General features: G+C 31.8%; 1 protein-coding gene across 1 annotated transcript in view; it reads left to right on the top strand.

Moving 5' to 3' along the window:
• Positions 1-1,120: 1,120 nt before the first annotated feature.
• tous (testes of unusual size) overlaps positions 1,121-26,753 on the top strand; it is an 86,647-nt gene continuing 61,014 nt past the window's right edge. The window contains exon 1 of the mRNA XM_040726243.2: positions 1,121-1,449. Within this exon, the coding sequence (XP_040582177.2) occupies positions 1,259-1,449 (191 nt within the window). The 5' untranslated portion in view covers positions 1,121-1,258. The remainder of the gene's footprint in view (positions 1,450-26,753) is intronic.

Raw genomic sequence — 26,753 nt, 5'->3', positions numbered from 1 at the left:
AATTTTGAATGTGGTATGTAATAATAAAAGAATACTCACCGACCTTCCAACTATTTTGCATCTAAATGTCATTTTTTATAGAGTAATACCTATTTAATTATAGTTATTATCCCATAACTATATACTTGGAATTATTTTTATCTTAGCAATGGAAATAAAATAAGATATGAATATCCCTCCGGTATCCATTTGCAACTTTATTAATAGTATTTTTTCATTCGTATAATTAATACTAGATTATCTTCTCCCATAGATTACTTAGCATCTGAGTATAAAATAGATACACAATCTCGTGACTAGAACCCTGCAAATAATTCATTCTTCCATTAAATATCAATTTTAAAAGAGAATAATTAACTTTTGTGACGAAATAATAAATCATGAAAGCGGAGACATATCCCATCATCCATTAAAAACTATCCTTTTCGATTTAAGTAATTAATCATAGAGCTGTGGAATGGTGAAAATTTTTGTCAAAAAATGTCATTTTTTGGGCATAAAACTTGAAAGAGTGCTCCCAAAAGCAATTATCATGTAGGATTCAATTTGATCAAAGAAAGAGCCTATTTCCTTCTATTCCTTTCATATCTATCTTCAAAACCTATATCTTATTTATTAGTGAGTATAGAAAGAGGACTTCTTATTTAATCTCATCGAAGGAAGTCATTTTTGAGAGAATATCTATGACATATTTAGGATATTGTCAGTTCCTTTATTATCATATCATCATAATTCACTTGTATTGGAGAAGAGCGTCACTTGATGAACCTTTTTTTATCTATAGATTACCTTACATTAAGTTATTCATTTTTCACCTAAGCGTTTAAATAAATTAATTCATTGAATGAAAAACAGTTATTGAGAGGTTGTGTGATTTTGAAAGTGAATTGTTTATCCAGATGTTAAGTAATCCGTGCTTTACCTAACTTTTTTTATTTCCAATTTTTTTTAACTGTAGTAAAAATTAAATTTGAAAAAATGTTAAAAGTCCCTATAATTCCACTAAAACAATTATAATTAGGGTTGGAACAAGGCTCGGTAAATTTTGCGGATGTGCTCCGAATTTTCAGTTACTTCATGGCTTTCTCTGGCTCTCATCACGACAGTAATGAATTACATTATTCGCTACCGACTCATACTCAAGACGCGTTTCTAACTTACTGTTATTTTATTTTATCGATAAAAGAGGAAACTGTCTTATATCTGACCATGTTTGATCGAAATAAGTGAGGAACGTCATTAACTTGAGTGAACAGTGATGTCGGAACTTGATAGTGCACAAAATGGAAATACTTTGGCAACTGTGTCACCTAAATTTGTTTATGGAGTGAAACCCGGAGTTACTGGAGGCTTTGAATTTGTTAATGAAGATACTTTATTATACCCATGTGGCTGTGGTGTTGTTCTATACTCATCACCTCTCATTGATACAAAACTTAAAAGAAAAACGTAAGTTATAATTATATATTTATGCGTATAATTATCATATCATGTGGACATTCCACTAAAAAAAATTCACTAATCACTAATAAAAAATAAGCTAAATCTCATCTAAAGTCGCATTTAGTATTTTTTGTTAAATAACACGAGTTATTAGGCGTCGAGCTAACATGCACATTTAGCATTAAAAATATAGAAGATCACTCCCCAATAAATCCTAGGTATTATTTTCCATTTTTTATGAGCATACTCACACGTAGCTACTCACTCAAAATAAATTTAATATGACTTAATGAGCCAGGGAGTCTTTAGCTCGTCGCTTCACCTCATCTAAAGTCACGTTTATTTATTTTTAATTTGATAGACAGTACTTCCATTTTTTCTTTTCTAGCATGAGCTGAACTAAACGCATGCAAGATTTGAATCATTGTATACAGTGCTCCCTGTATATTAAAAGTATGTTACAAAATGCCGATTTACAGGGAACCTTTCAAGAGGCGTGCGCGGACGTTTAGTAGTATTTTGAGGATTTCCATTACTTAAATGGAGGAAATCAATTTAACGTCATTTATATTTAATCTAGATAAATCTTTAATCTTTCACCCAGTCTATCTTCTTTTTTTTTTTGAATCCTTTGATTCGTTTAATCGCTCCATTTACTGGAAAATAAATAAGTTATTTTAAAATAGCCTTCAAAATTGCGAATAAGGTGTAATGGATCAAATAAAAGGTATAATGGACGTTATACATTTTTTTTCAACTTTTTTCTCTTTTTTTTTTTTCAAACATCCATTTTCAAGAAGAAATACCACAATACGACTCATTTTGAACATGAAATTTTATATACCGGGTGTTTGGAAAGTCCTGACTGATTTCTAACTTCCAAGTTCATTAAGATCTACAAGGACTAAAAGTAGAGATACAGAGAAATGTTTTTAATAAAAAACTTCGCTTGGTTATAATCTATAATATGTTTTTAACCATTTGGCCTTTAGCTTCCATAACAGCCACAACACGGGGACGGAAGGAGGAGCAGGTGTTCCTGATGTAGGTGGGGTCCATCTTGGCCCAAGCCTTGGTGATACTGGTCTTGAGAGCTTTGGTACTGCTGTGGCGTTTTTTGCAAGCCTGCCTCTCAATGTGCGCCCAGATGCTGAAATCCAAGGGGTTCAGGTCGGGGGAGGAGAGGGGGGCCAGAAGTCCTTAGGCCATAATTCCACATTCTCCTTCAACCATTTCTAGGTGTTCTTGGCTGTGTGTGCGGGTGCCCCATCCTGCTGGAAACACACCCTCTTGCCAGGATACTCCTTCTTGATCCATGGTACCACCTTGGTCTTGAGCACCTTGATGTAGTCCTCCGAGGTGAGCATGTAGCCCTCTCGGAAGAAGACTGGAGGCATGGCTTTACCATCTGAGCCAACTCCAAGCATCATGATGCTGGCTGGGTGCTTGGTCATGGATACATATTTCTCAGATCCCACATAACCATTAAGGCTAATGTAGTGGTCATTTTTGCAGTTGAAGACTGGATCCACTGTAAAAGTTTTCTCATCGGAAAAAATGAGAATTCTGTCCCCATTGCTTTTCATGTTGTTCAAAATCTTCTTGCATTGGATGTATCTGACATCCATATTGACCATATACAGACCAAGAACTTGCCACTAATGTCCTTGACAATGTTGGCAGCAGTAGTCTTACCCATGTTGTTCTTCTTGGCAATTGTTCGGATGCTCAGAAGAGGGTTTATCTTGATCTGGGCCCTGATCTTCTTAGTGGCCTTGGTGGCCATTAAGACAGGTCTACTACTTCGAGGCTTGTCTTCAAGACCTTCCCCCTTGTCCAACCTCCTCTTGATCCTGCCAATGGTGCTGGCTGACATGCTGGTGGCCTCAGAGATCTCCTTGTGCACGAAGCAGAGCAGCTACTTCATGTCTCTTAGCCTCCATATCAAAAACAATTATGAATTTCGAAATGTTATTGAAACAAAACTTGGTAATCTGAAAATGGTCTTTAACTTTTATTTACGCAACATTTACGTAAAAAGTCTCTGAAACCTCGAAAAAAGCCATCAAAGGGACCGGTCAAGACTTTCGGGACACCAGGTACTACAAAAACAATAAAGTATTTCAATTTCCGGAAAATTTTATTATATAACTTTTGTAATATTTGCAAAATGAACATGAGTGTAGTTTTTTCGACCACATTATTCGCTATAACTTTTTTTTTTTTTTGCAAGTACGAAATATGATAATGTTAGGTTTGTGTTCCTCTTTACAATACCTATAAATGATTTTTACTATTTCTTTTTTGCCAAATTAGTAGAAAATAAATTTGTTTATTTTTTTTTCCTTTTCTTTGCGAATTTCAATTTAGCAATTTATTGACACAAATATAAGATGGACTTCTCATCTCATTTGCGTGTAAATACAGAACTTATGAGAAGAAAATATTTCTTGAAGGTGAGAGGGAATCACAATTATTTATCAGTGTATTTCGTGATCAAAATTCCTATTTGTAAGAAATTAAGTCATTAAGATGCAAAGTCCCTGAATGTCCCTTTCCCAGAAACTGGACTGTCATAGAAAGTGATTCTAAGCCTGCGGAAAAAGTTAAATTCACCACAAATATTACGTGCCATCAGCAAGCCATTAAACATGCTGAGAATACTAACGGGCAAGTCTCAAATATACGAATTATTTTCTTCCATGTGAAAGACCAGTGGTCTCTTTCGAAATTATCTTATTATATTTCACCCTCCTTGGTCCAACGGTGTGGGTAGCCATTAAGGACACGCACACACTTTATTATATATATATATATACAGATATAGTTGGCGGCATTCTCTTTGTTAAAACGGTTTTTTATACGATTCGAACCAACAATTGATTTTGAAGGATCCTTATAATAAAATGAAAACCCCATAAATTCAATTCATGGATAATAATCAATATTTTGTCTTTTAAAATTGGAATATCATGAATGCGAAACGTAGCACATGAGCTAAAAGTCCCGCTCTTAGAAAAATGAAATTAAATAAAACCATTTTTTATTCAATTTATGAGGAGAGTCCCTATATTTTCAAGCCATTGCATAGCTTGAACAGTATTTTTCTCTCCATCAAGAAGCAGAGTCAAATTAAAAAAATAATTGTCTTTGATCCATTTTTTGGAAATGAAAAAAAAAACTAGTTTTACACTTAGCACACTAACTCTCAAACTAAAGAAAAGATTGTTGTTGACCAAACAGATTAGGGAGAGACTATCAAGCGGAAGGGAGCCCATTAGCTTCAAGGACTTTTTGATTGATATATATTAATGATCATGATGACTTTGACTGGGATGAGCGAAATTAATTCATGGATTGTTTTAAAGGTTTAGCCTTTCCAGAGAATCGATTTACTCACTGATCCAAAATACATGGGTTATCCGTCATAATACTTGTTCAATACTCTTCTAACATTAACATAGATATTAATAAACAATAATACTTATCTCTGAACAAAGTTAGGTGAAAGTTAGGCTGGAAAGAGCAAAGAAGGTTCTAAATTTTCTCAAGGCCTACAAAAATCGGGCAAAGTTTTGCTCTTTTCTGATTAAAAAAGCTCCACTGTTGATGCCCGCTAAATCATAATCAAATATTCAGACAATGTCTCTGCTTCATTGAGGCATGGCTCAATGCAGATGTTTACATCAATCTTCTGGAACCAAAAGTGCTGCCTTGGGTCAGATAAAGGTTCGAAGACAACTTTGTTTTTACTCAAGACAGAGCTCCATGTGCTCCTACTGCTAAGGCCCTAGCCTTCCACAAGGACAACTTTCCCGACTTTTGGGGCATCAACATTTGGCCTCCTCCTTCCCAGACGCGACCCCCTTCTACTACTCTATCTTGGCACGTCTGGAGGAAAGGGTTTGTACTCTTCCTCACAGGAGTGTCCCCTCTCTAGAGGCTTCCATCAAAAAGGAGTAGACCAAGCTGGAGTCAGACTACGTTGTCAAGGTCTGCATTGGATTTAGGCATCGTATTGAGGCAATTATTAGAGCTGACGGCTCAAATATTGAATAAAAATTATGTGTCAAGCACTATTTTCAGATGATTTTGTAAAATCAATGTTCTCATAAAATCTCACGTTTAAACTTTACTCTTGAAAAATGGAAGAAAATAAAATTTGAAGTACTAGATAAGATGGATCCTGTATATTCAAAAGGCTGTGTATCATAATAACCCTAGGTTGTTGTTTCCTTCACAATTTCATGGAAATTATGATGACAGCTTTAAAAAACCCACAAAATTATTATGTTAATTCTAGTGTGAGCTCGCATGGCCCTCACTATACAAAGGACTTTTGAATGTCTAAATATTTGTTCGCGATATATCCAACACTTTAATTTAATATCGATAAAGTCTCAACTATGTCGATCAAATTCACTTTACAATAATTCAAAATTATTTTATGGACTTTTTTAATATTTTCCTTTCTCGGACATCCATTATATCCCTCGTCTTCGACACTCATTTTGCCTCGTTTAAATTATTAAATCATTTTCAAAAGTTGATTTTGCTAGTGCAGAGTCCAAATAATGTTTATCAAGCCAAAACGAAGCTTCATTAACACACGAAATTCTTTTGTATACATGTTTTAACAATAACCAAGTTGCTTCGCTCACAATGCTATATCACAAGAATCAATTGTCCTATAGTTAACAAACTTAGTACACGTATCGTTTGAATGTTGATACTAAATAAAAATCCATTAAAATATACATAATATGCCTTGAAATAATGATAATTCCGTCAATAAAGGGAACATTATATGGTTAAACATTTCCAAAAGGGTCTTCCATAAATCTCCAACAAATATCTCCAATTAAACTTCTTTTACGAGTTCTAATTGATTTCTGCTGTGGTTTTGATTTCTTATTATATTTTTATTAGTCTTTCCTGTGAGTATTATTATATCTACTCATTATAAAATCATTTGGTTAATCAAAGATTAATTAACATAATAATGCAATTACTTTATACAGAACAAAGGAAAAAATACATTTCTTATTCAATATGATAATTATTAATCTCTGTACTGTTGTCTTGGTAAACCAAGTCTTCCTTGTTGTTGTTGAGGAATTAATTAAAGATATACTGTTATTTGATGAAACCCTTGGCCACAACTCCTTTGGGTTCAAATAAGCTTTAATTTAAAATCTAAAAATAAATAAATGTAATAAATAGTATTTTATGTAATAAAATCAAGCAAAACGACGTTAGGTTAACAATAATTTAACTAGATTGGTTTGAATACCAAAGAATAAAGCTTTTGTAATGGATAGCAAAGAAGTGCTAAAATATGAGGTTGTATACGTATAGGGACTAAATAGTTTTGTGCTTTGGTCTAGAAATCCAAAACCCGTCTGAGATCGAACTAATTCGGCCTTTTAAAGAATTTCGGTTTATATATGTACCAAAGAAAAATGCGGCTCGGATCAGTCTTTCAAAAAAATCAGTCTCATTTAAAATTATGTTACTATAAAGGAATTGTTGATGACGTTATTTGAAGTTAAATGTGTTACGTACAACTTATTAATCAGGTTAGCTTATAACATTGGATTTACAGCTGATTTGCTACTCTGTTAATGAATCTGCGATTAGTGTTGTTTTCAAAATTAAATTTAGGTTTTTTAAATTTAATCCACTGTGTTACCTTATTAGTATAAAAATACCTTATTTCTTTTATTGTCGGCTGTGGATCCCCTCTTCTCACTTGTTACGTCATGGCACTTTCAAAATTTATTCTTTTTGGTAGGCAAATGAATCAATAAGTACTGATGTAAGTCGAGTGAATGTTTTAGTTTCCCTGGCTTTTTGGAATTCGTAATCTGATGAAGGAATTTTATTTTCCTTAACAGCTGTCATTATTATTTAACTCCTGAGAAGTGATCATCCTTTCCTAAATAGATTCAATTTCTGTCCAAACGTTCGTGTGTGCTCATAATAGACGGAGTGTAACGATGAGGATTTGTTGCAGAATTATAATTGTAAGTCCTTGTTGGACTCTTAGTAGAATTGGGGATCGACATTATTATTTAATTCTTGAAGTAGGGAGCATCCTTTCCTAAATAGATTCAATTATATTCAAAACCTGAATTCGGGTGTGCTCATAAAATACGGAGAATAATTTTGAGGATAAAAGTCTCTGTTGTACTCAAAGATAATTGAGGATCGAAATCAAAGTAATTCCTTCCAATGTCTTGACAATTAACACATTCTAGTAAAACTTTATTGTAAAATCCGTCTTTTATGAGCACATGAACTAGTTATTAATTTATGTTTAGATTTTCCCATCTCAAGAATGCAATAATAATCATTGTAGCTTTTGAAAAAATCAAATGTATTTGCAAAAAAGTAGTACTTTATTTCAATCTTTTTGAGTAGATATGTCAACTATCAAACTTTCCAACATGTTCTTTTCTTTTTGACTTACAGTCTCGAGTGTTTTATACATTTTTTATATCCCCATATACAGCCTGCGAAAACATAAATTCATTTTTTGCAAGAGGCAAAAAAAACAAACTAGTTTTATAAATTAAAAAAAGTTTCATTTTTGTTTTATAATGATAGCACATATTTCACATTTTGAAAATCATATCCAAGAACAATAAGCATAAAATAATCCCTACTTCAAGAGCTATGAGTAACAATTAGGGGGCATCAAACTAAGTCTCGCGGCCCATATCCAGCCTGCAACGTGAGTTCATCTGGCCTGTCGACGGTACTTGAATTTGCTTGATAGAACGTAGGGATCACGAAACTTTGTGATCAAATTGAAATTTGAATATTATGTTTAGAATACTAAAAGATCCTAATTGCTAATTACCTGGGCTGTACTATTATTGTAATTTATTTTAGGCGTGTTATCTTGTAATTAAAAATAGAGTATTTTTGCCCTATTTCATCCATTTCAATTGCAGGAGCAACATTCATTTTTTTTGTCTTCAATTGGGTATCCCACAATTACGCACCTATCCCGTACTTTCATTTATGTATCCCGTTTTCTTCACCCTTCATTATGCCTACTAAAAAAGAAAGATAATTGGATACCGAGTGTGAAGTTTTCAATGAAGAGTAGAAGGTAAAGTTTGTCTTTGTGGGAACAAAAAGGACAAGAAAGCTATTTGCGTAATATTTAGCAAAAGTGTTGCAGTTTGTACAATCTTCGGTATGACTATGAAACAAAATATCCATCTACATATTTAAAGTCTTCTGGAAAATTTTGCTTTGAGAAATATGAGTTCATAAAATGTGGGTTAAAAACTCAAATAAACTTTTTCTCGAGAAAGTTTGCTGACAATAAATCTTTCAGTTATGGAAGTTACGAAACAGAAAAATATCTAAACACTATTTTGGATGGGGGAATTGTTGAGGTTTCAAGATTATAATATGCAAATTTTTTATGAATATATTACATGTACATGCATGATAGATGTTGTAAGACAGTAAAAAGTGTATTTCACCCTCAATACAGAAATATATTCTGTTAAAAACATTTTTTTTTATATACATATATCTGCGGTCTGGTTCATCATGAATTTGTTCCAAAGAGACAAAAGGTCAAAAAGGAGTATCCATTTGAGGGTAATAAGGGGTTTTATTGAAGAAAATCCATCAAAAATGGGGAGAATTATGGAAAAACAACTCGTAGATTTTAGTCGAGGATAACGCGCCATGGCACAGAGACTGAGAGCGAATTCAAAGCCAAAAATGCAATAAAAATCATCAAACGATCACCTGATTCAGCTCCGTGTGAACTTTTTTTTTGTTCCCCAAGCTTAAATTGCAAATCAGTGGAACCCATTTTAAGTTTATTGAATCCATAAAAAAAAATCTTGGAATAATTTCAAGACCATCCCAAAAACTGTCTATAAAAATGTTTCGAGCACTGGAAAAAACGTTGGTATATGTGTATTGCATCCAATGGAGATTACCTTGAAAGTAACAAAATAAATTCTAAAGATTAAATGTGAAATTTTTGTTTTATTTAAACTCCAATGGTTGTCTAATCCTACGTGGAAACTTATTCGAGCAATTGTGATTGATTGAGTCTAGATAATTTAGAAAAATATACAAAAACTTATAGAATACTTTTAGAACCTTAAAATCTTTATCTACAATTATTTAGATATTAGTAGATCTATTATTTAGATCTTTTAGTCCAAAAAGTAAGACTAAATTACGTAGATAATGGGAATTATATACTTTTTGTTTCAGACAGAGTTTATAATTTATTTTTTGTATCAATACTAAAAAATATCAATTATAGTCTCTTTAATTATTCAACAATAAGTTCTTTAACTTAATAAAATAACTAATTATGTTATATTATCTATTACTATGGTATATCATTATACTATTAGTTATTAAAAATGTAATATTTTACTAACAAATGCGTTACTATCAGAAGTGGGCTCACATATGAGATATATCGGACATCCAATATCGGTGACCTATCGGTATCAGAGAAAATTCTTAGAAATGTTGATCTTTGCTCCCTATATTTTATATGATAAAAAGTAAAGAATGTAAAAAAAAAATAATGTTGTTCAATTTTTGTAGCCGGGAGTGATTAATACACAGAGTCCAACGCTTAAGTAAATAACTGAATGTTCTTGGCATGACAAATGATGAAAATTCAGTTTAGAATGGACATGTTAAAAACAAAAAGAATCTGACAATCAACATGGTAACCGTAACAATTTGAAGAATGTTTTGGAGGAGAGAAAGAATAATGTTCATGGCGTTTCATTAGATCAGCTACAATCAGCTATGACTGGGGAGGAAGGGGAAAAGGATATAAACATGGACATTTACTAGAATTATTCATATGGCAATGCCCAATTCTGTTATAAGTCCAACAAGGACTTACAATTACAACTCAACAACAAATCCTCAGGGTTAGGCTCCGTCTTTTATGAATACACACAAATATTCAATCAGGTTTTGAGTATGATTGAATATATTTAGGAAAGGATGTTCACTACTCAGGAGTTAAATAATATAGTGTTATGTATTTAATATGTCCTTTCTGGTTTTTATCTTCTTATATAAGTACTGTGTTTTACGTGTTATAAATAGTATCGTCTTATGTAAATATATCAGAGTATAGTTAGAATACACATGATCTAGTGTTACATTATTCCTCCACGTGAATTCTTCTCCTCATGTCTCTTGTTCATCCTGGATCTCTCCTATTATAAATAAGCTTGCGTCTCTCCCTCGTCAAGACGCAACATTGGCGACGAGGATGGGATCAGGATCACGTGACCTCCCTGCTGTGGGATCGTCGGCGAAGCTAGCCCTGTTGGAGTTGGGTAGCCCTTTTTCGTCGATGGGGAGAACGCTCGTTCGTCTGCGGAAGGCGGAGCAATATGGACTGTGCCTATGTTTGGGCCTCGTGGAGGAAGGAAGAGAACCTTGGTCACTTTCAAGAAGTGAAGTGTGTGTCCGGGTCAGGGACCACATAATTAACAATGGATTTATTCCTACGCACTTTTGGTTCTCTACTGTTCCTACTCTCCCGTTCACATCATTGGTTGATGGATGTGGAACGGTCTCTCTTGTGGATCATCCCGAGTTGGATGAGGGTACATCGAGCAAGATGTCTCCCAGGGACGAGCAGGGTGCTCGGGTCCTTAAAACCTCAACAAGGGTGAGTGTTGTTTCTCCCAGGGACGAGCAGGTGCTCGGGTCCTTAAAACCTCAACAAGGGTGAAGGTTATTTCTCCCAGGGACGAGCAAGGTGCTCGGGTCCTTAAAACCTTTATGAGGAGTATTGTCCTCCTTTCTCCGGTGCGCGTGCTGAGAGCACGGCACGTCTATGGAGATAAACTTTTGCGGTACAAGGAGAATGTTTTGTCCTCGCCTGGACATGGATGGAGCGGATCTATAGGCTGCTGTTCATGGAGAGGAACCTGTTTAAGCACCGCCCTGGATTTGGTGCTTGGGGGTGATGTTATGTATTTAATATGTCCTTTCTGGTTTTTATCTTCTTATATAAGTACTGTGTTTTACGTGTTATAAATAGTATCGTCTTATGTAAATATATCAGAGTATAGTTAGAATACACATGATCTAGTGTTACATTATTCCTCCACGTGAATTCTTCTCCTCATGTCTCTTGGTCATCCTGGATCTCTCCTATTATAAATAAGCTTGCGTCTCTCCCTCGTCAAGACGCAACATATAGACAACTGCTAATGAAAAGAAAATTCATTCTTTAGACTACTATTTCCAAAAATACGGGCCATCTCAAAAAATACACCGGATTTTCATCATTAGTTATGACTAATGCTTTAAACCAAGTAGCAAAACGAGACAGAAAACGAAAAACAGGTGACAATGTCTTGGTCAGAGTTTACTTTTTTTTGTTCAACAGAGGCATTATTTTGTTGTTCTTTCTAACTTTAACAAAATAAAAACTCTACCTATAAACTACAATATACTCGTGTATTTATATATAAAAAATCTCTATTTGAGTCAAAAGTGTATAGAGTAGATCGAAACTAAAGTATATTATAATCTACTAATTCTAGAAAATAACTATAATAACTAACTATTAACTATAGTTCAGTTAATTTAGTGAGAAATTAAGTGAGATGATCAGATTTATGGGAGTCTTCGGAGAATGCTATGCTTTGAAAGCTCTGCAATTTGTCCTTTAAGGGACCGGATGAGCTTTTTGACCATATCAAGAGTAATTTTAGAGAAGAACTATGCTAGTGAACTGACCCCTAGAAGTACTGTATGGCTTTGCTGCCCACTGTCGGATGATATCTACTTGCCCCCTCTCTGATGGATATTTTGAACATTGCCCGGGCATTCTGCATGTTCTCATGGGATTTGTGAAGAAGAAGTTGCTGTTATAATAATGGTTTTTGCCCTAAAATGTTATACGCTACATGTTGTTTTTTCTCAGGATAACCAATTTGAATATCCAATATGAGTTTTGAATGCACTTCACGAAAGAATCAATTTAGAATTGTGGGCTCATCTCTATTAAAATTCCATGGAGTTTTACTAATTAGACTTATTTAATAAAACTACATGGAATTTTAATAGAGATGACTCCACAATTGCTCACATAGAAGTGAATATTTCTGGAACATTAGTCTCTATGTTTTGGTGCAGTTCCATTCTAAAACTCACCAATTTTCAAGGCTCCATCTTTAAATCCTTCATCCAATAATTTCTTGGGGGTCTCTCCGAAGGTGGATAACTTGATGGAAATTCATGAGGTTAAATCGGATGTTGGGACAGCTAGTCTGTAAAGGAAATGCTTGTTTTTTGAGACGGAAAAGAGGACAAATGGCCCCCAGACTACATGTAACAGATATTGATGGAACCTTCAAGAGGAGGCTACAGAAAAGGCCGTTATTGAATGACAAAACTATTAAGTTTTTAAAGTTCCCCTCAGATGAAGGATACATATTCCATAATAAATTAAAAGAAATATACATACATAGTTTATAAGTTATCCTTGAATTTGAGTTCCTTCTTTTCAACTGGTTTGGTATAAAGATTTTATTTGCCCTATAGTTTTAGATTCATCTATGGGAAGATACGTACTTCAAACATGTATCACCATCCGAGAGGATCTTCTCATAAAGAATCCGCCCACTAGATGTAAAATGAATTAGTCTCCAATGCTAATATAAAATAATTGAAACAATATATCAGCAATTGGTAATTTTAATTTATTTCTCAAGTGGTTTGCTATAATGGTGTGTTTCTTTAGTTTTATTAACTAAGACATCTCGTTGATGACTATTTAATGTATTTATTAGTAATTTGAATTCATATTAAAACATTATATTTTTACATGAATCGCAAATTCCTTGTATAAGAGCACATTAAAGGCCAATTTTCCCTGCAAAAATTCTTTATATATAGCCTGTAAGAGGATCTTCGCGTAAGCACTTATCAAATTCCATGGGGAAACTTGTTACCGATAGCCAAGATCCAGAAGATATATTTACAGACAATGAGAGCGAGTGGATCACTTCAAGGGAACACGGATGTCAAAATTCACCTATCTAAGGATATACGAAGGAACTGGGGGATTCATAATCTAAATGATTTTTTGAACTGCATTGAAACTACTCACCCTGCAATACCCATGCTGAAACCGTGCCTTCAGTTCTCCCAATTCCTTCTCCGTAGTAATACAGTTGTAATCTTCACAGATGGTACTGGGAAATTTGCGAATAATTTGAGCAAAAATTATGCCTTTAGACATATTGATGTGTAATTTTATCTCCTATAGAGACCATTCTCCTTGATTGAAGCCCCACATCCGAAAAAGGGATGCCAAACCCGGACGTTGAAGCATCAGTATTAATTCCTATATATGGATTGAATTACTGTAGGATAGCATAGTACGAGTCTCTTAAATTTTACCATCATTTTAAGTAACTCATACTCTAAGATGACAATATGATTGATGGTTTATAAGGTGTATTATTATTTTCGTTCCTTTCAAAATGAGTCTTCGCATGTTCAAAAATATCGTTTGCTCCCTTGAAGGACAGGTTGCAGAGCTTACAGAATAAAGCATTATCTTCAATAAATTATTTTTATCATCTGACATAATTAATTTATAATTATAAAGTAAAATAATTAACTCAATATACTGAATAAAGATTAGAATATCAATATGAATATAGATAAACATACAACACGTGTTATCGTCTTCAGTACAAATAATTTAGTAGACATTGACAACTGACACGCTTTCTAGACCCAGCGTCGTAGAGGCATTGACTCAAGTCAAATTATTTAGAAGGCCCCTTTTTTTTTCTCCACAGGAAGGTCTTTATTTAAATAGATACATTCAAACAGGAAATTTGCGTAATATATGCATACATAAATAACCATTTTAGTCTAAAATTAATTTCCTATTTAAAGATCTAAATTTTTTGTCATTGCCCATCATGTACTAATCATTAAATCATATGTCATATATTGAAAAAATTCCAAACAAAAAAAGAAATCAAAATTAAAACTATTAAAATGTTCAAGTAAAAAATAAAATAAAATAAATTATTCCAGAACCTCCGACTTCACGCCATGCTTCTTGTAATAGTTGATAATACGTTTTAACATTTTCAAATTCCTAGCAGAAGTTGATGGGAAGTATTTTATTAATCCAAAGGCGTACCTCCACGATGAATTGTTCGTTCGGTTCGGTATCTTCAATTTAAATGCAGTACACCTTGCTGCAGCAGATATCATAACTGCTCTAATATGAGCCGTGTCAATTGTTTTCCTCTTTCATATTCTGTTGATTAATATAGGCTTTACGTTTAAAATACTCTAGCACTGACAGCTTTTTCTTCTGTACTGTAAAATGTTCTAGATGTCATGCAAAATAATATGTATGCCTTCCGAATGAATTATTGATTTACAATGATACAAGACTTGACGATGTTTAAAACATGAAAATCTCTAAAAGCATGAATTATATTATTAAAAGTTATCCCACAATCCTTGCAGGGACGATAAAATTGGATAAGATTATTACATATTTGAAATAGTGCTGTGAATTTTCGGATTTCATTGATCCCCACTAGAGAAAGCGCAATCACCTTACCTCCAAGATGGAGGAAGGCAAAACACTTTTATGAAAGCTCCAGTGATTATTTTAACCTAGGTATATTCCTTATCCCTTGATTTCAACTTCATATACCATGGAGTGAGAGGCACTTGTTTTAAAGCTGATCGCTCCAGAGGGAAAATAAATCTTCGGGTATTAAAATAGAATTTCTATGAGTTTCATGAATAGTAATAGTATCATTTTCGATGCCTGCCTTTTCCAACATTTTTGGCCATAAAAGATTTTTAAAGACGGGTCTCTTTGTTGAGTTTTTATGCACTATATCGACGATATTATTCGAATCATAAAGAGTTTTTTTTTTTGTTTTTATGTGCTAGCAAGATTCGACGATTTTTATAGCAAATTTTTCTTAAAATATAATGATGATACAACCTAACGGTTTCAAAATATTATTACTAATAGTGATGTGTCACAAGTCACAATTTGAGAATCGAGTAGTAATGAAGTTATAAACACTCGAGTTTTAAAAAATCAATTTTTTAGGAAATTGAGTATTTCAACCAAGAGTCAAATTTGTCCATCCATTTTTAAGGAATAAATATTCATTATCGAATATTTGTGTCTTGCATCACTAATTATTACTGGGCAAAAAGTAAATATTTGTTAGCTGTAAAGACATCAAAGGGGAGTCACTGTTTATCAAACAAACTTTAATCAGTTGTCTTCAATGCGTCACTTTCTTTTAATGCTTTAGTGACGACTAAAGAAGAGATTTGGTCATTAAAAAAAACACCTCAACTTACGAATTAGAAGAGGAAAAAGGGTTGTTGCGTTTGCTTTTCTTCTTTATTGTTTATAAGTTAATGGGGCATGTGAGTGTTAACATTTGCCCCTAAAATAGGGGTTCCCAATTCCCACTTTTTAGAGAGCCCACTCTCCATTTCCCACACAGCATTGATCTTTCAAAAAATTCAATTTTAACCAATGCAGTGTTTAGTACGTAAATATACGTAGGTGCTATATATATTTCTGGCCTCATAATGAAAATGCAAATATTTATCTTCAAAAATGGTTTGATTGTTTTCCAAGTATTCTCGAGCATGACGTATACATTTTTGCATGCGCTCAAACAAATTGTCCAAACTCTTTTCCCACTATGCTTGAGACACCTCCGAAACATGGTTTTTAAACGCTTCAACAGGATCTTCTGACGAACAAAATCCTTGACCACGCATTTTTTTTCTTGATGTTGACGGCGGAATACCCATCAATTCAACGTTTTGGTCGGCCAAAAAGGTGCTAGTTTGAGGGGATGTGTGAGAGCTCGAATTGTCATGGTGAACAATGATTATTTGTCTTCTCTTGTTTGTTGTTTGAATTTCTCCGAAGACTTGAGGGAAACAAATTGTGATGTACCACACAGAATTGACTGTCCTACGATGCTCAAGTGGAACATTCGCCACATGACCAGTTTTGCCGAAGAAACAGTCGACCATTTGCTTCGAAGTGCTTCTTCCACAAACAACTTTCGTTGGAGTTGTCTCGTCTTCGAAGACCCACACGGTCGATTGTTGTCTTGTTTCGGGTTCATCCCCTGTTACCTATAACAATCTTAAAAACGTCTTTTGAAGGACCGCGAGTGTCCTTTTTTCAACATTGCTTTGTACCAATCGACACGAGCCTTCCTTTGAGCGATTGTCAAATTGTGCGGATCCAACGAGAGGAAACCTTTTTTATGGCCAGGTGTACATGTAATATCGAATATATGCTGGCGGAAGAAATGTTCAAGGATGCTTCTATCTCACTGTATGTTACATGACGATCTTGCATTATTACTTCACGCACGGTAATACTTAGAATAGCCTAGGGCAGAAATATATATAACAGTCTACGTACGCTTTGCTTTTTAGTGTCATTTTACGGCTTTTAATGTTTTTTTGCATAAATGATATTTTTTATTAACCGTTACCACATGGAAAAATAATAAATTAAAAATATTCCTTATATTATTTTCTCGATTTATTTGGCCAATAAAATACATATCAAAATACAACATTAACCGCATACAGTTTAATGAGACTTTTGTATTTGTTTTCCCTTGACGAGTGCCTCAATGATCGGTTTCACGTTTGAAATGGACAGCAAAAATATTATACAAAGTATATGAGACGGTTTCATCTCAAACTTTGCCTCTTTTGTTGTTCATTACTTAAGGTAAAAAGTCTAAGATAATATTTATAAATTACCAAGGCCTGTCAAGTTTGTTTTCATTAAGAATCGCTCGTTTTTTTTGCTTGTTTTTTTGAACGGCCTATTTTACAATAATGAATTCGGGTTAAATAAATGAATTCTAACTTTTTTTGTGAAAGATTTATTTTCCTAAAATAAAGATCATTCAGGTAAATTATGGAGAAGAGCTAAAATTTAATATTTGATTTTTTATCCAAAAATGAGATTTTTTTGTACAAAACTATGGATTTTGAATTTTTTTCCAAAAAAATTTAAATTTGAAACTTAATTTATGATTTTTTTTTTGTGAATAACTGTATATTTTTGAAATTTATTTACAAAAAATTTAATATTTGAAATTGTTCTTAAAAAAATATGCAATTTACTTTTTGAATTTTCCTTCCAAAAAATTTAATTTTCTGTGAATACCAATGGATTTTTGAAATTTATTTCCAAAAAATTTAATATAATTTGAAATTTAATTTTTCCATTTTTTCCCAAAAATTAATTTTTTGTTAATACGTTAGATTTGAAAAAAAAAATCAGAAAAATTTAATTTTTCAAAACTTGTTTGAATAGGTATTGATTTTTGGATTTGCAGACCCTCTTGTATGAAGTTAGATATGTTTCAAAAATCATATTTGTGCAAATCAAAAATAATTAATGGGGATAAATTCGGTACATTGATTGAGACTATAAATATATATCCACGCTTTGAATACGATTACATTTTGCTCGACGGTCTAAAATCATAAGTTTAGACGAAAATATGGTTCCAAAAAAAGACCTAACCGGGAAAAATAACTCGTCTTGAAACGAGTCTCAACATTTGTAACTCTCTAAATAAATAAATAACATTATTTCAACTTTTGATTTCATTTTGAGAAGAAAGTATCATAACAAATAATATTTGCAAAAAAAGAGTGCTTATTTACTTACATGCACATTCAAGATATAAGAGAAACTTACTTCTAAAAGTAAAGCCAATGTAAACATATTTACATTGAAACTTTAATATTTCATTTTTCATTAAATATACGAGGTGCATAATTGAAAAGTAGACATTTTGAATAGGTAATTTTTACAGATTAAATTACAGGAAACTCGGATAGCTACACTAAATAAACTATGTACAGATGTTGCCATTTCTAATATTCAACTTAGCCTCCTTCGACTCTGATAATGGCTTTGATGCACCGCTAAAAGCTCTGCAAGGTGGTAATAATACAATTGAGACTCATAGACTTCGAATTTTTATCGACGGAAGCCTTGAGAGCTTCGAGATTCCGTGGCCTTGTCAGCCAGGTCCTAGCCTTGACCTGCGGTAAGAAGGAAAAGTCGAGCGGGTTGACACATTGTATTTGCCAAGAATATCATGTTGGTCTCCAAAAAAGGAATATGCAACCTTTACTGTGCTCCGGTTGACCATCATGTTGAAGCTCGTTTCGATGTTAATAGCTTCATTAATTGTCTTGTTGACGTTTTAAATAGTGTGTTTGCTTGCTTAAGTCAAGTTTATGATCTCTGTTGGTTCGTATTCCGTGCAAAGTAGCCATTTTGTGAGGTTATTTTTCGATTGATTGCGTTATTATTATTTTTTTTTTGGAAGGGGTTCTCCATCATAGAAATAAAATGCATAGAGCGATGATGCAAAAAAATAGTTGACGCAGTCAAAAAATACGAAATAGTTCACCAAAATATTCGAAATGCAATAGTTTGGTATTTAAGAACAAATATATCCTTCAAATATTTTATTTTTTAAACTGCTTACTGTAATAATCATATGAATTTAAAGATGTTCATAATGTATTTTGAACATATTATTTCATAAAGTATACTAAATTGTAGTCCAATTTTAAAGGTTAAATATTCCAACTAGTCTTTCAAAATATTAATGATGGATTTAGGAAATTATTCTGACTATAGTTCCATTCAAGAATCCATAGTTATTTATTCTTAAATTGAATAAGATTAGTGTGTATGCTCCAAACTTTGGGAACTTCAATCTTCTCTCTTTCACATTGTCCTAAAATGATATAATTTTATGGCTCCTTAAAATTATGAAATAGATTTAATAAGTATTAATATATGGTTTGACACAGGAGATAAATCATTAATAGATTTTTTTTTTTTCAAACCGATATTTTTACAACGGCTATACTAAAACTGATTTTTTTTCTTCTCTCGTATGCTGTCCAAACGTCATGAAAATTCCCTTGCTATTGCTAGGTATAATTATCTGGTAAATTATCTCTATGGCCTAGGACAATAAAAACATTTTATTTATCAAGAATTAGTAATAAATAGTGTATGACAGACCAGTTATTTTTTACAATAATTGTAAAATTTAATCTTAATTGGATTTTGACTTGATTTTGAATCCAGTCATTTCAATGCCGTAAAAATTAAAAAAAAAATCGGAGCTAATTCAATATTTATTGAGCAACCTTTTTAATTGCAAGTTTGTATGAAGTAATAACCCAAAAATGTATGCTAGGTATCAAATCAAATAATTACAGGACCCCCCTTCGTCTATGTAAAATTATACTCTTATATTATGTGAATATATATTGACATAGTATGAAAGCACTTAGGAATAACTACAATTTTTTTTTTTTTACCTCAATGTATAGCTTTTCATAACGTATAATCATCATATTAACAAAAACCCGATGTGAGGGGAATATATCGCACTATACAGGGAGTCAAAATAATTCCAAATAACGCGTTATGCAAAATCGGCAGTATTTGAAGCCACGTTATGGGGGAGACCTTCTCCATATTTAAATTTACAGCCATACCTGTGTAGGGATAAAATATGACATAAATTTTATGCAAATTGTTTTTTCTAAATAATAAGTCATTCCATAATAATTAATTTCAAAATTTGGGAATTAATGAAAAAAAGTCTTTTTCAATTAATTCAAGAATTCATATATAAAAATGTAATCTGAAGATAGTTCATCCACCAATAACAATTTTAGTTACTGCCCGGGGTTCACTCTATTTTGAGTGATCCGTCTTGAATATAGCCCTTGTGACTTGGGGTGATTTCGTTTATTTTTACTCAGATATCAAGGGTGAATTTGGAACAATTCTAATGAATCTGTTATCGGGTTTAAAGCCAGTAAATCATCGGTATTTATAGCTTAAAAAATCCATGTCATTCAAGTTCTAAAACACAAATATGCTTTCGTGGAGTAAGAAACAATACGTTGTAAGATGAAATTTTATTAATAAGAGACAATTGTGTATGAAGTATTGATTGCAGTTAATGGATATATCTTTTTCTCAGCAATTATAGTTTCAAATGAACTGAGACTTCCTAAAGGAACATTTTAAGAAAATTGTTTTTGTGTAAATTACTATGGGAGATATTTGAAGAAGAAGTCAGAAGTAAATATGTTCCCATGCCTCTTGAAGTTAATTGAATCAATCTAACTAGTGAAAGTGTGTGAATCTATTGCGTGTTGGTTGTCTAAGATACATTTAAAAAATATACATGTGTAGAATGAGGAGTTCGCTAATCTCGAGATGAGTATAATTTAGGCCTTGCAGATTTATACTCTATCTTTTCATTCAATAACAGCAAGTTGACATCCATACAAAGGCTCCTGTGATTAACAAGCAATAAATACTAGATTTGCAATCCAGTACAAGTGTATAAATCTTATTTCTCAAGTAATAGTATTAGCATACATGTATCTGGACTCATCCTACGATTAAAAAAAGACAGAAATCACCCCCGAAAAATGTTTTTTTTTATAAGTCTTTAAAATTAAATAAACATCAAGTCCTTCAAAAAGTTGTTGAGAGTTGAGTTGTCGTAAGTACTCCATACTACAATTTTCTGTGGAAGACCATATATATGCTTCTTGTATATCTACAAGTTAAAATTTCTGAATGTTTGATTATATTCTATTAACCTATAATACACTCGACATTTTGATTATCAACTAGCTATTAATTGATGCTATCATATCATTTTGATTTATTAATATTACTTATTCGTATTATCCAATGGTGGGTATTTGACCGTCTCACCTTGTTACTTTTATTTCTTGACACAACCTGGGAAAATATTCATTGCATAATTTTAGTGATGATGTTGACTATTTGCTAGTACACAAAAATTGGGATTACTACTACAAAATTGAATAAAAATCCCTAAAGATGCATATTTTTTAAAGAGATATTTTTCTTAAATTATACATAGAGTATTTCACATTACTATGTGTTATGAATATGGTAAAAGGGTCTTAAGAAAAGTGTCGTTTTTCAGGCTAAAACTTGCAATATTTTGAGTTCAGAACAAGATACAGAATCAAAAAAACACTTGGATAATCCTAAAACCCCTTGCACATCAGTTTTATTCAACTTACTTTAATTTGGTGATTTCAAATAAGTTTCTCTGATATCGATACAATGTGAACATTGGATACTTTGATCTATTTTTCGATTCATATCCGATATGTCAGTCTAGTAAAAGTACTTGTGATGGAATTAGTGGTACAATAAAGTATATTGTAATGAAAACCATACTGGTTTTAATCAAATAAACCTATTGAATTTTTTTAATATTAAAAGATATCCAACATCTTTTTGTCTAACATTTTTTTTTTTAAACAAATGAAACTTTGACGGTTTAATTAAAAATATTTGAAAAAAAAATCATTAATAACTTCAAAAATAAAGATTTTTGAAGATACTAATAATGAAGATATGAGGTTCTTTTTTTTTTTTTTACAAAGTTATGTTCGAATAAGTAATTTTCTTAAAATGAGAAATTTATAAGCTTCAAAAGAAAAAGAAAGATCATTTTTCTTCACTAGCAAGCCATTTCTTCGAACTGAAAATAATATAGAGTAAAACGTAGAAAACCTTTTTTAAAATGTAAAAAAAATTCTATATAATTTTTATAAATGGTTTCTGTCATGTATTTAGTCTTTTTTAAATTCTTTTCTCGGTCGAAAAACGAGTCTGAGATTTTTATAACTATTTAATCCATTCTAAAAATCAATTGGTACACTATGGTAAAAGGCAAATTTTTGGTCTAAAATATATTAATTTGTTATTTTTTTCAATACCTGAAAATTTTAAAATGCTGCTAGATCTATTTAATCTTTTGACCTAAATTTTCTAAATGAAAAATAAAGTATTGTTCATTCTGTCTAGGAGTAAATTAAATGCAGATTATAGATAGTGATATATCGATTCGAACAATAATCCACTAAATTTGAGTGTGTAACTATTGATACAAAAAGTAAATGATTACTTTTGGATTAATTAAAAACTGCTCAAGGTCATTAAAAAAGAACCATTAAGAAACAAGCATTTATTTAGTGTCTAAATTGTTAATGTAGCTCATTTTTGGCGCTTAAACGACCAAGTTTTAAAAGAACAAGCCTTTTTAATTAACATTAAGGAGAATGCTCGTATTTAGATGTTGATATGGGACGGATGAACAAAAACACTTAAACCTATACCAGTGGCTATCAAAAATTTCTTTCTTTAATGTCTAGTTTTATTATATGTCAGTCCTAAATATGTTATAAACTAATTATAAATATTCTTATGTACATATGGTAAACAATAAAATAATTAACAATTATATGTGTATGGATATATTTTTTATCTATCCATCCAACTTTTCTCGTCCCTAATCGATCCAAAAAAAGAAAAGCAGAGTAAGAAAATAAACCCAAACCCCACGCCTGATACAGGTGATACTGATATATAGTATTGAATTACCCTGACTTCAATCCGTGCTACCGACTCTAGCAAGGATTTACACGTTTCACGTACTAGTGATTACTCTATACTTATTGTTCTCTCTTCAAAAATAAAAAAATTATGTATCACTGCTTTTGAAAATAAAAAAATACGTTGAGGTTGCAAATAAAAAAAAGTGTATAATCTTCTAATGTCATGTTTTTTAAGCCTATATGTATACTACGGATTTTTAACAAATTGCATGATCTCAAAGCAAACAAAAACAAAAAAAAAAATAGGCCATTATTGCTCATAAAGAAAAAACAAGTTGGCGGGCATCTTAAAAAGAGGGGAAAGTTTGTATCTAATCACTTGCTATATTAAAAAGCTCTTTCAGCATATATAAATTTAAATGTAATTTAAATTTTACTTTTATCTGAAAAAATAACAGTTCATTTTATCTGTTTTTGGCATGATTATTATGGTGCTCGCTCAAACGACCTGTTCTCAATTCCTTGTTTCATTGTTGTTGCTGTTGACACAGAGTTCCTTACTTGGAAGGGTTTGAGAACAATACAAGTATTAGGCTTTCTAAAATTGGTCTTATGATCAACACAGGTTTCGATATCCCTATTTAATGAAGATGTGTGAAGCTCGAAAATCATTTTTTTAGTGATCAAAGTATGTCGCTCGTTACTCTGCCTCATTGCCCTTAAAGTTTTTCCAAATTACCATTTTTGATAATTTCGCTTAGTTTTTGGACAAAAAATATAGATAAAACACAGCAATGAATCCCAAAAATACATGTAACTAATATATAACAATTTTTGAAGAATACTTTTTATTTATTCGATTATGTATGTAAGTATCGAGACTATCCAGTGAAATAAAGGTAGGGTGAAACATCTAGGTGCAATGACCGCCGTACTAAAATTCTATACTCCAATCTGTAAATGTTATTGTCCCTTTCATTCAACCATTGTTTGCGGAAAAGGTATATATATATATTTTAAAGATTATACAATTACCTTCATTTCTTATTTTTAAACAATTTTGCCAATAACAATTGAATAATCCGAATGATGTACCTTTTATATGACTAAATATATTTTCTTAGACTTCTTTTACTAAAAACGTAAAATTATGACAAGTAGTTATTAATAAACAAGTTTAGCAACATGTTTGTTTTTATTAATGCATTAAGAAATGACTTGGCAAAAGGGATTTACGCTACAAATGTCTTAGTGTATACTTCTGATCAATTTGGACTACCTGACATCAACTACTATTCGAAACAGTATGATCTCAAGACATAAAATTAATTAAACATACATGTCATTATTCATTGGAGATCCTCCTTCCTATGATACACTAAATGTGAATGTGATTACTATGAATAATCTTGATACTTACATAATACAATATATATACAGTAATTTCCAAAATGGTAATATTTTAGTTAAATGTATTTTTGGCATTCATTGGTGTGGTCTATCTATATTTTTGTTCAAAAACTATGCAAAATCCTCAAAAATTGCATTTTGGAAAAACTTTAAGGCAACGATGAGGCAGAATATAGAACGACATACTTAGATCATTAAAAAAATGATTTACCAGCTGCTCACATCTAAAAGCATGGGAAAAAATGTGGAAACGTATCAAAATTCAAAAAAGTATATTTTTGAATAGGTCTAATATAGTATATATCTAGTGGTTTCCTAGATCAGTCTGAGACAGTAATTCTTTTTAGTGGATCGTACTAATTCGGTCCTTCAAACAAGTTATGTCTAGACCAGTCCCCGAAAAAATTCATTCTAACAGGGGCTTGGTTTTCGGAATTTTTTTTTCTGAAAAAAAATCCAAAAATTAAAAATTTGAAAAAATTAATTTCAAATATTTTTTTTTGTGCAAAAAAACTTAGAAACCTAAAACTCAAATAAATTTCAAATATTAAATTTTTTGGTAAAAAATTTCAATTATCTATAGCTATTCTTACAAAATAATTTTTAAACTTTTTGGGGTCAAGCCTCTTAAATCCATAGCTAATCATAGAAAATTGAGCGTTTTGTCAAAAAGTTTATAAAAATGAAATTTTGGAAATAAAATATGAAAAATTAAACTAAATTTCAAATATTATTTAAAAAAAAAAAAAAAAAAATTTTTTAGTAATAAGCAAAAGTTACTTCATTTGGGGGGTTTAACCCCCCATGTGATGCACTTGACTATATAAGTTTAAATTATAATTCGGTCTAGAACAATTCTATATATAAACTACTGATGACGTCATGTCTGTTTCAAAATTGTGGAACTTGACAATTAGAATAACGTCCTATGATGTTAAAGTTGTTATCTAAATCATATTCAAGTCAAACTTGTATCTTCTTTTTTAACTCTCAGTTTGATTCAACTTAGTCAATTCAAGTAGATGCAACACTGATTAAGATATATAAAAGATCTTTCTGTTATATTAAAACTTTAAAAAAATAAGTTATATCATAGTTTTAAATCTATTTGTGATTAAGAAAGAAATTGTCAATTTTTACTCGAAGAAATATTTTGAAAAAAGTTTGTTTTTCTCTTCTTTAAAGAATTTGATCACTTTTGACTGACCGTAAAAGAACAAAGCTGTATTTCTTTTTCTTAAAAAAAAAGCAACTTTTGAAGAAAATTTATTGTAAAGTTAAACTTTAGCCTTCTCTTAAAAGTGACAAAGAGTTTTATTTTTTAATATGAAACTACTTACATATATAATAGTGTTGGATTCGAGTTAAAACTTCGAGTTTTGGAGTTTGAGTCAAGTCGAGTTTGAGTAAGGGACCGGACAGACAAAGAAAAATATTTTTTCTTGAATGGCGATATCTTGAGGTCAAATAATGCAACTCCCTGAATGATATTTAATAATATTTATTTTGTGTAACTTCAAATTCAAATATATATTTTGGGGTGCAAGAAAACTAAATAAAAAAAGGAATAGCTTTTTTAATTTCTTTATGCTACGTCCCAAACTACATATTGCCACACCACCTAGTGGTCAAATAGATACTTTGCAGGATGACCCTAAATCCTGTAAAAAATAACTTCAAATTAAACTTATATAACCCATATACATTTAAAGATCTCTTCGTAAAAAACTTCGAACTAAATTTTTGATTAATTGTCAAGAGAGTTAGTGACAATTTATTGATCATTTTTCTAATACGAAAGAAAAATGAGTCAAGAGATCCAAGAAACTACTTAGTTTGTTGAAGTATGTCACACCTCTTAACATTATTTTAGTGACTCGAAATTTTTTACTATTGATTTTTCTATTCAACCTCAGAAAATGATCGGGTTTTGGTCTGATTCACCTAGTAGGATCTATTGGATGCAAAAAAGCAGAGACAACGTATAGGTGGTCATCTGCAGTTCCTGTAAGTACCATATCTTCGACTCTAGGAGGACAAAATTAACAACATGGCGTGCGTGGGCTCCATCTTGGAGAAAAGTCTCCAGCAGCAATGTGCCAATTTATACTTCAGGTGAGAGATTCATATCTTTCAAGAGGATGGTACTCACTTTTACACATCCAATATCATGCAAAAGTGTCAAAAGACTCATTTTCTTAGCTTTTGGAGAAACAACTTTTTACGAGCAACACTTCCAAATTTGAATCCGATGGATTTTACAATCTGATTCTTTTTGTAGGGAAAGATTATGCAAGAAACTCGATCCTGATTGGGATGCACTGAAAGCATTCCTCATTAGGGAATGGGGAAATATTTCCATGGAGATG

This window comes from Lepeophtheirus salmonis, chromosome Z, assembly GCF_016086655.4.
Source record: "Lepeophtheirus salmonis chromosome Z, UVic_Lsal_1.4, whole genome shotgun sequence".
NCBI classification, from domain to species: Eukaryota; Metazoa; Arthropoda; class Copepoda; order Siphonostomatoida; family Caligidae; genus Lepeophtheirus; species Lepeophtheirus salmonis.
The sequence above is the reverse complement of the archived record's forward strand: the minus strand, read 5'-3'. Positions and strand labels throughout refer to the sequence as shown.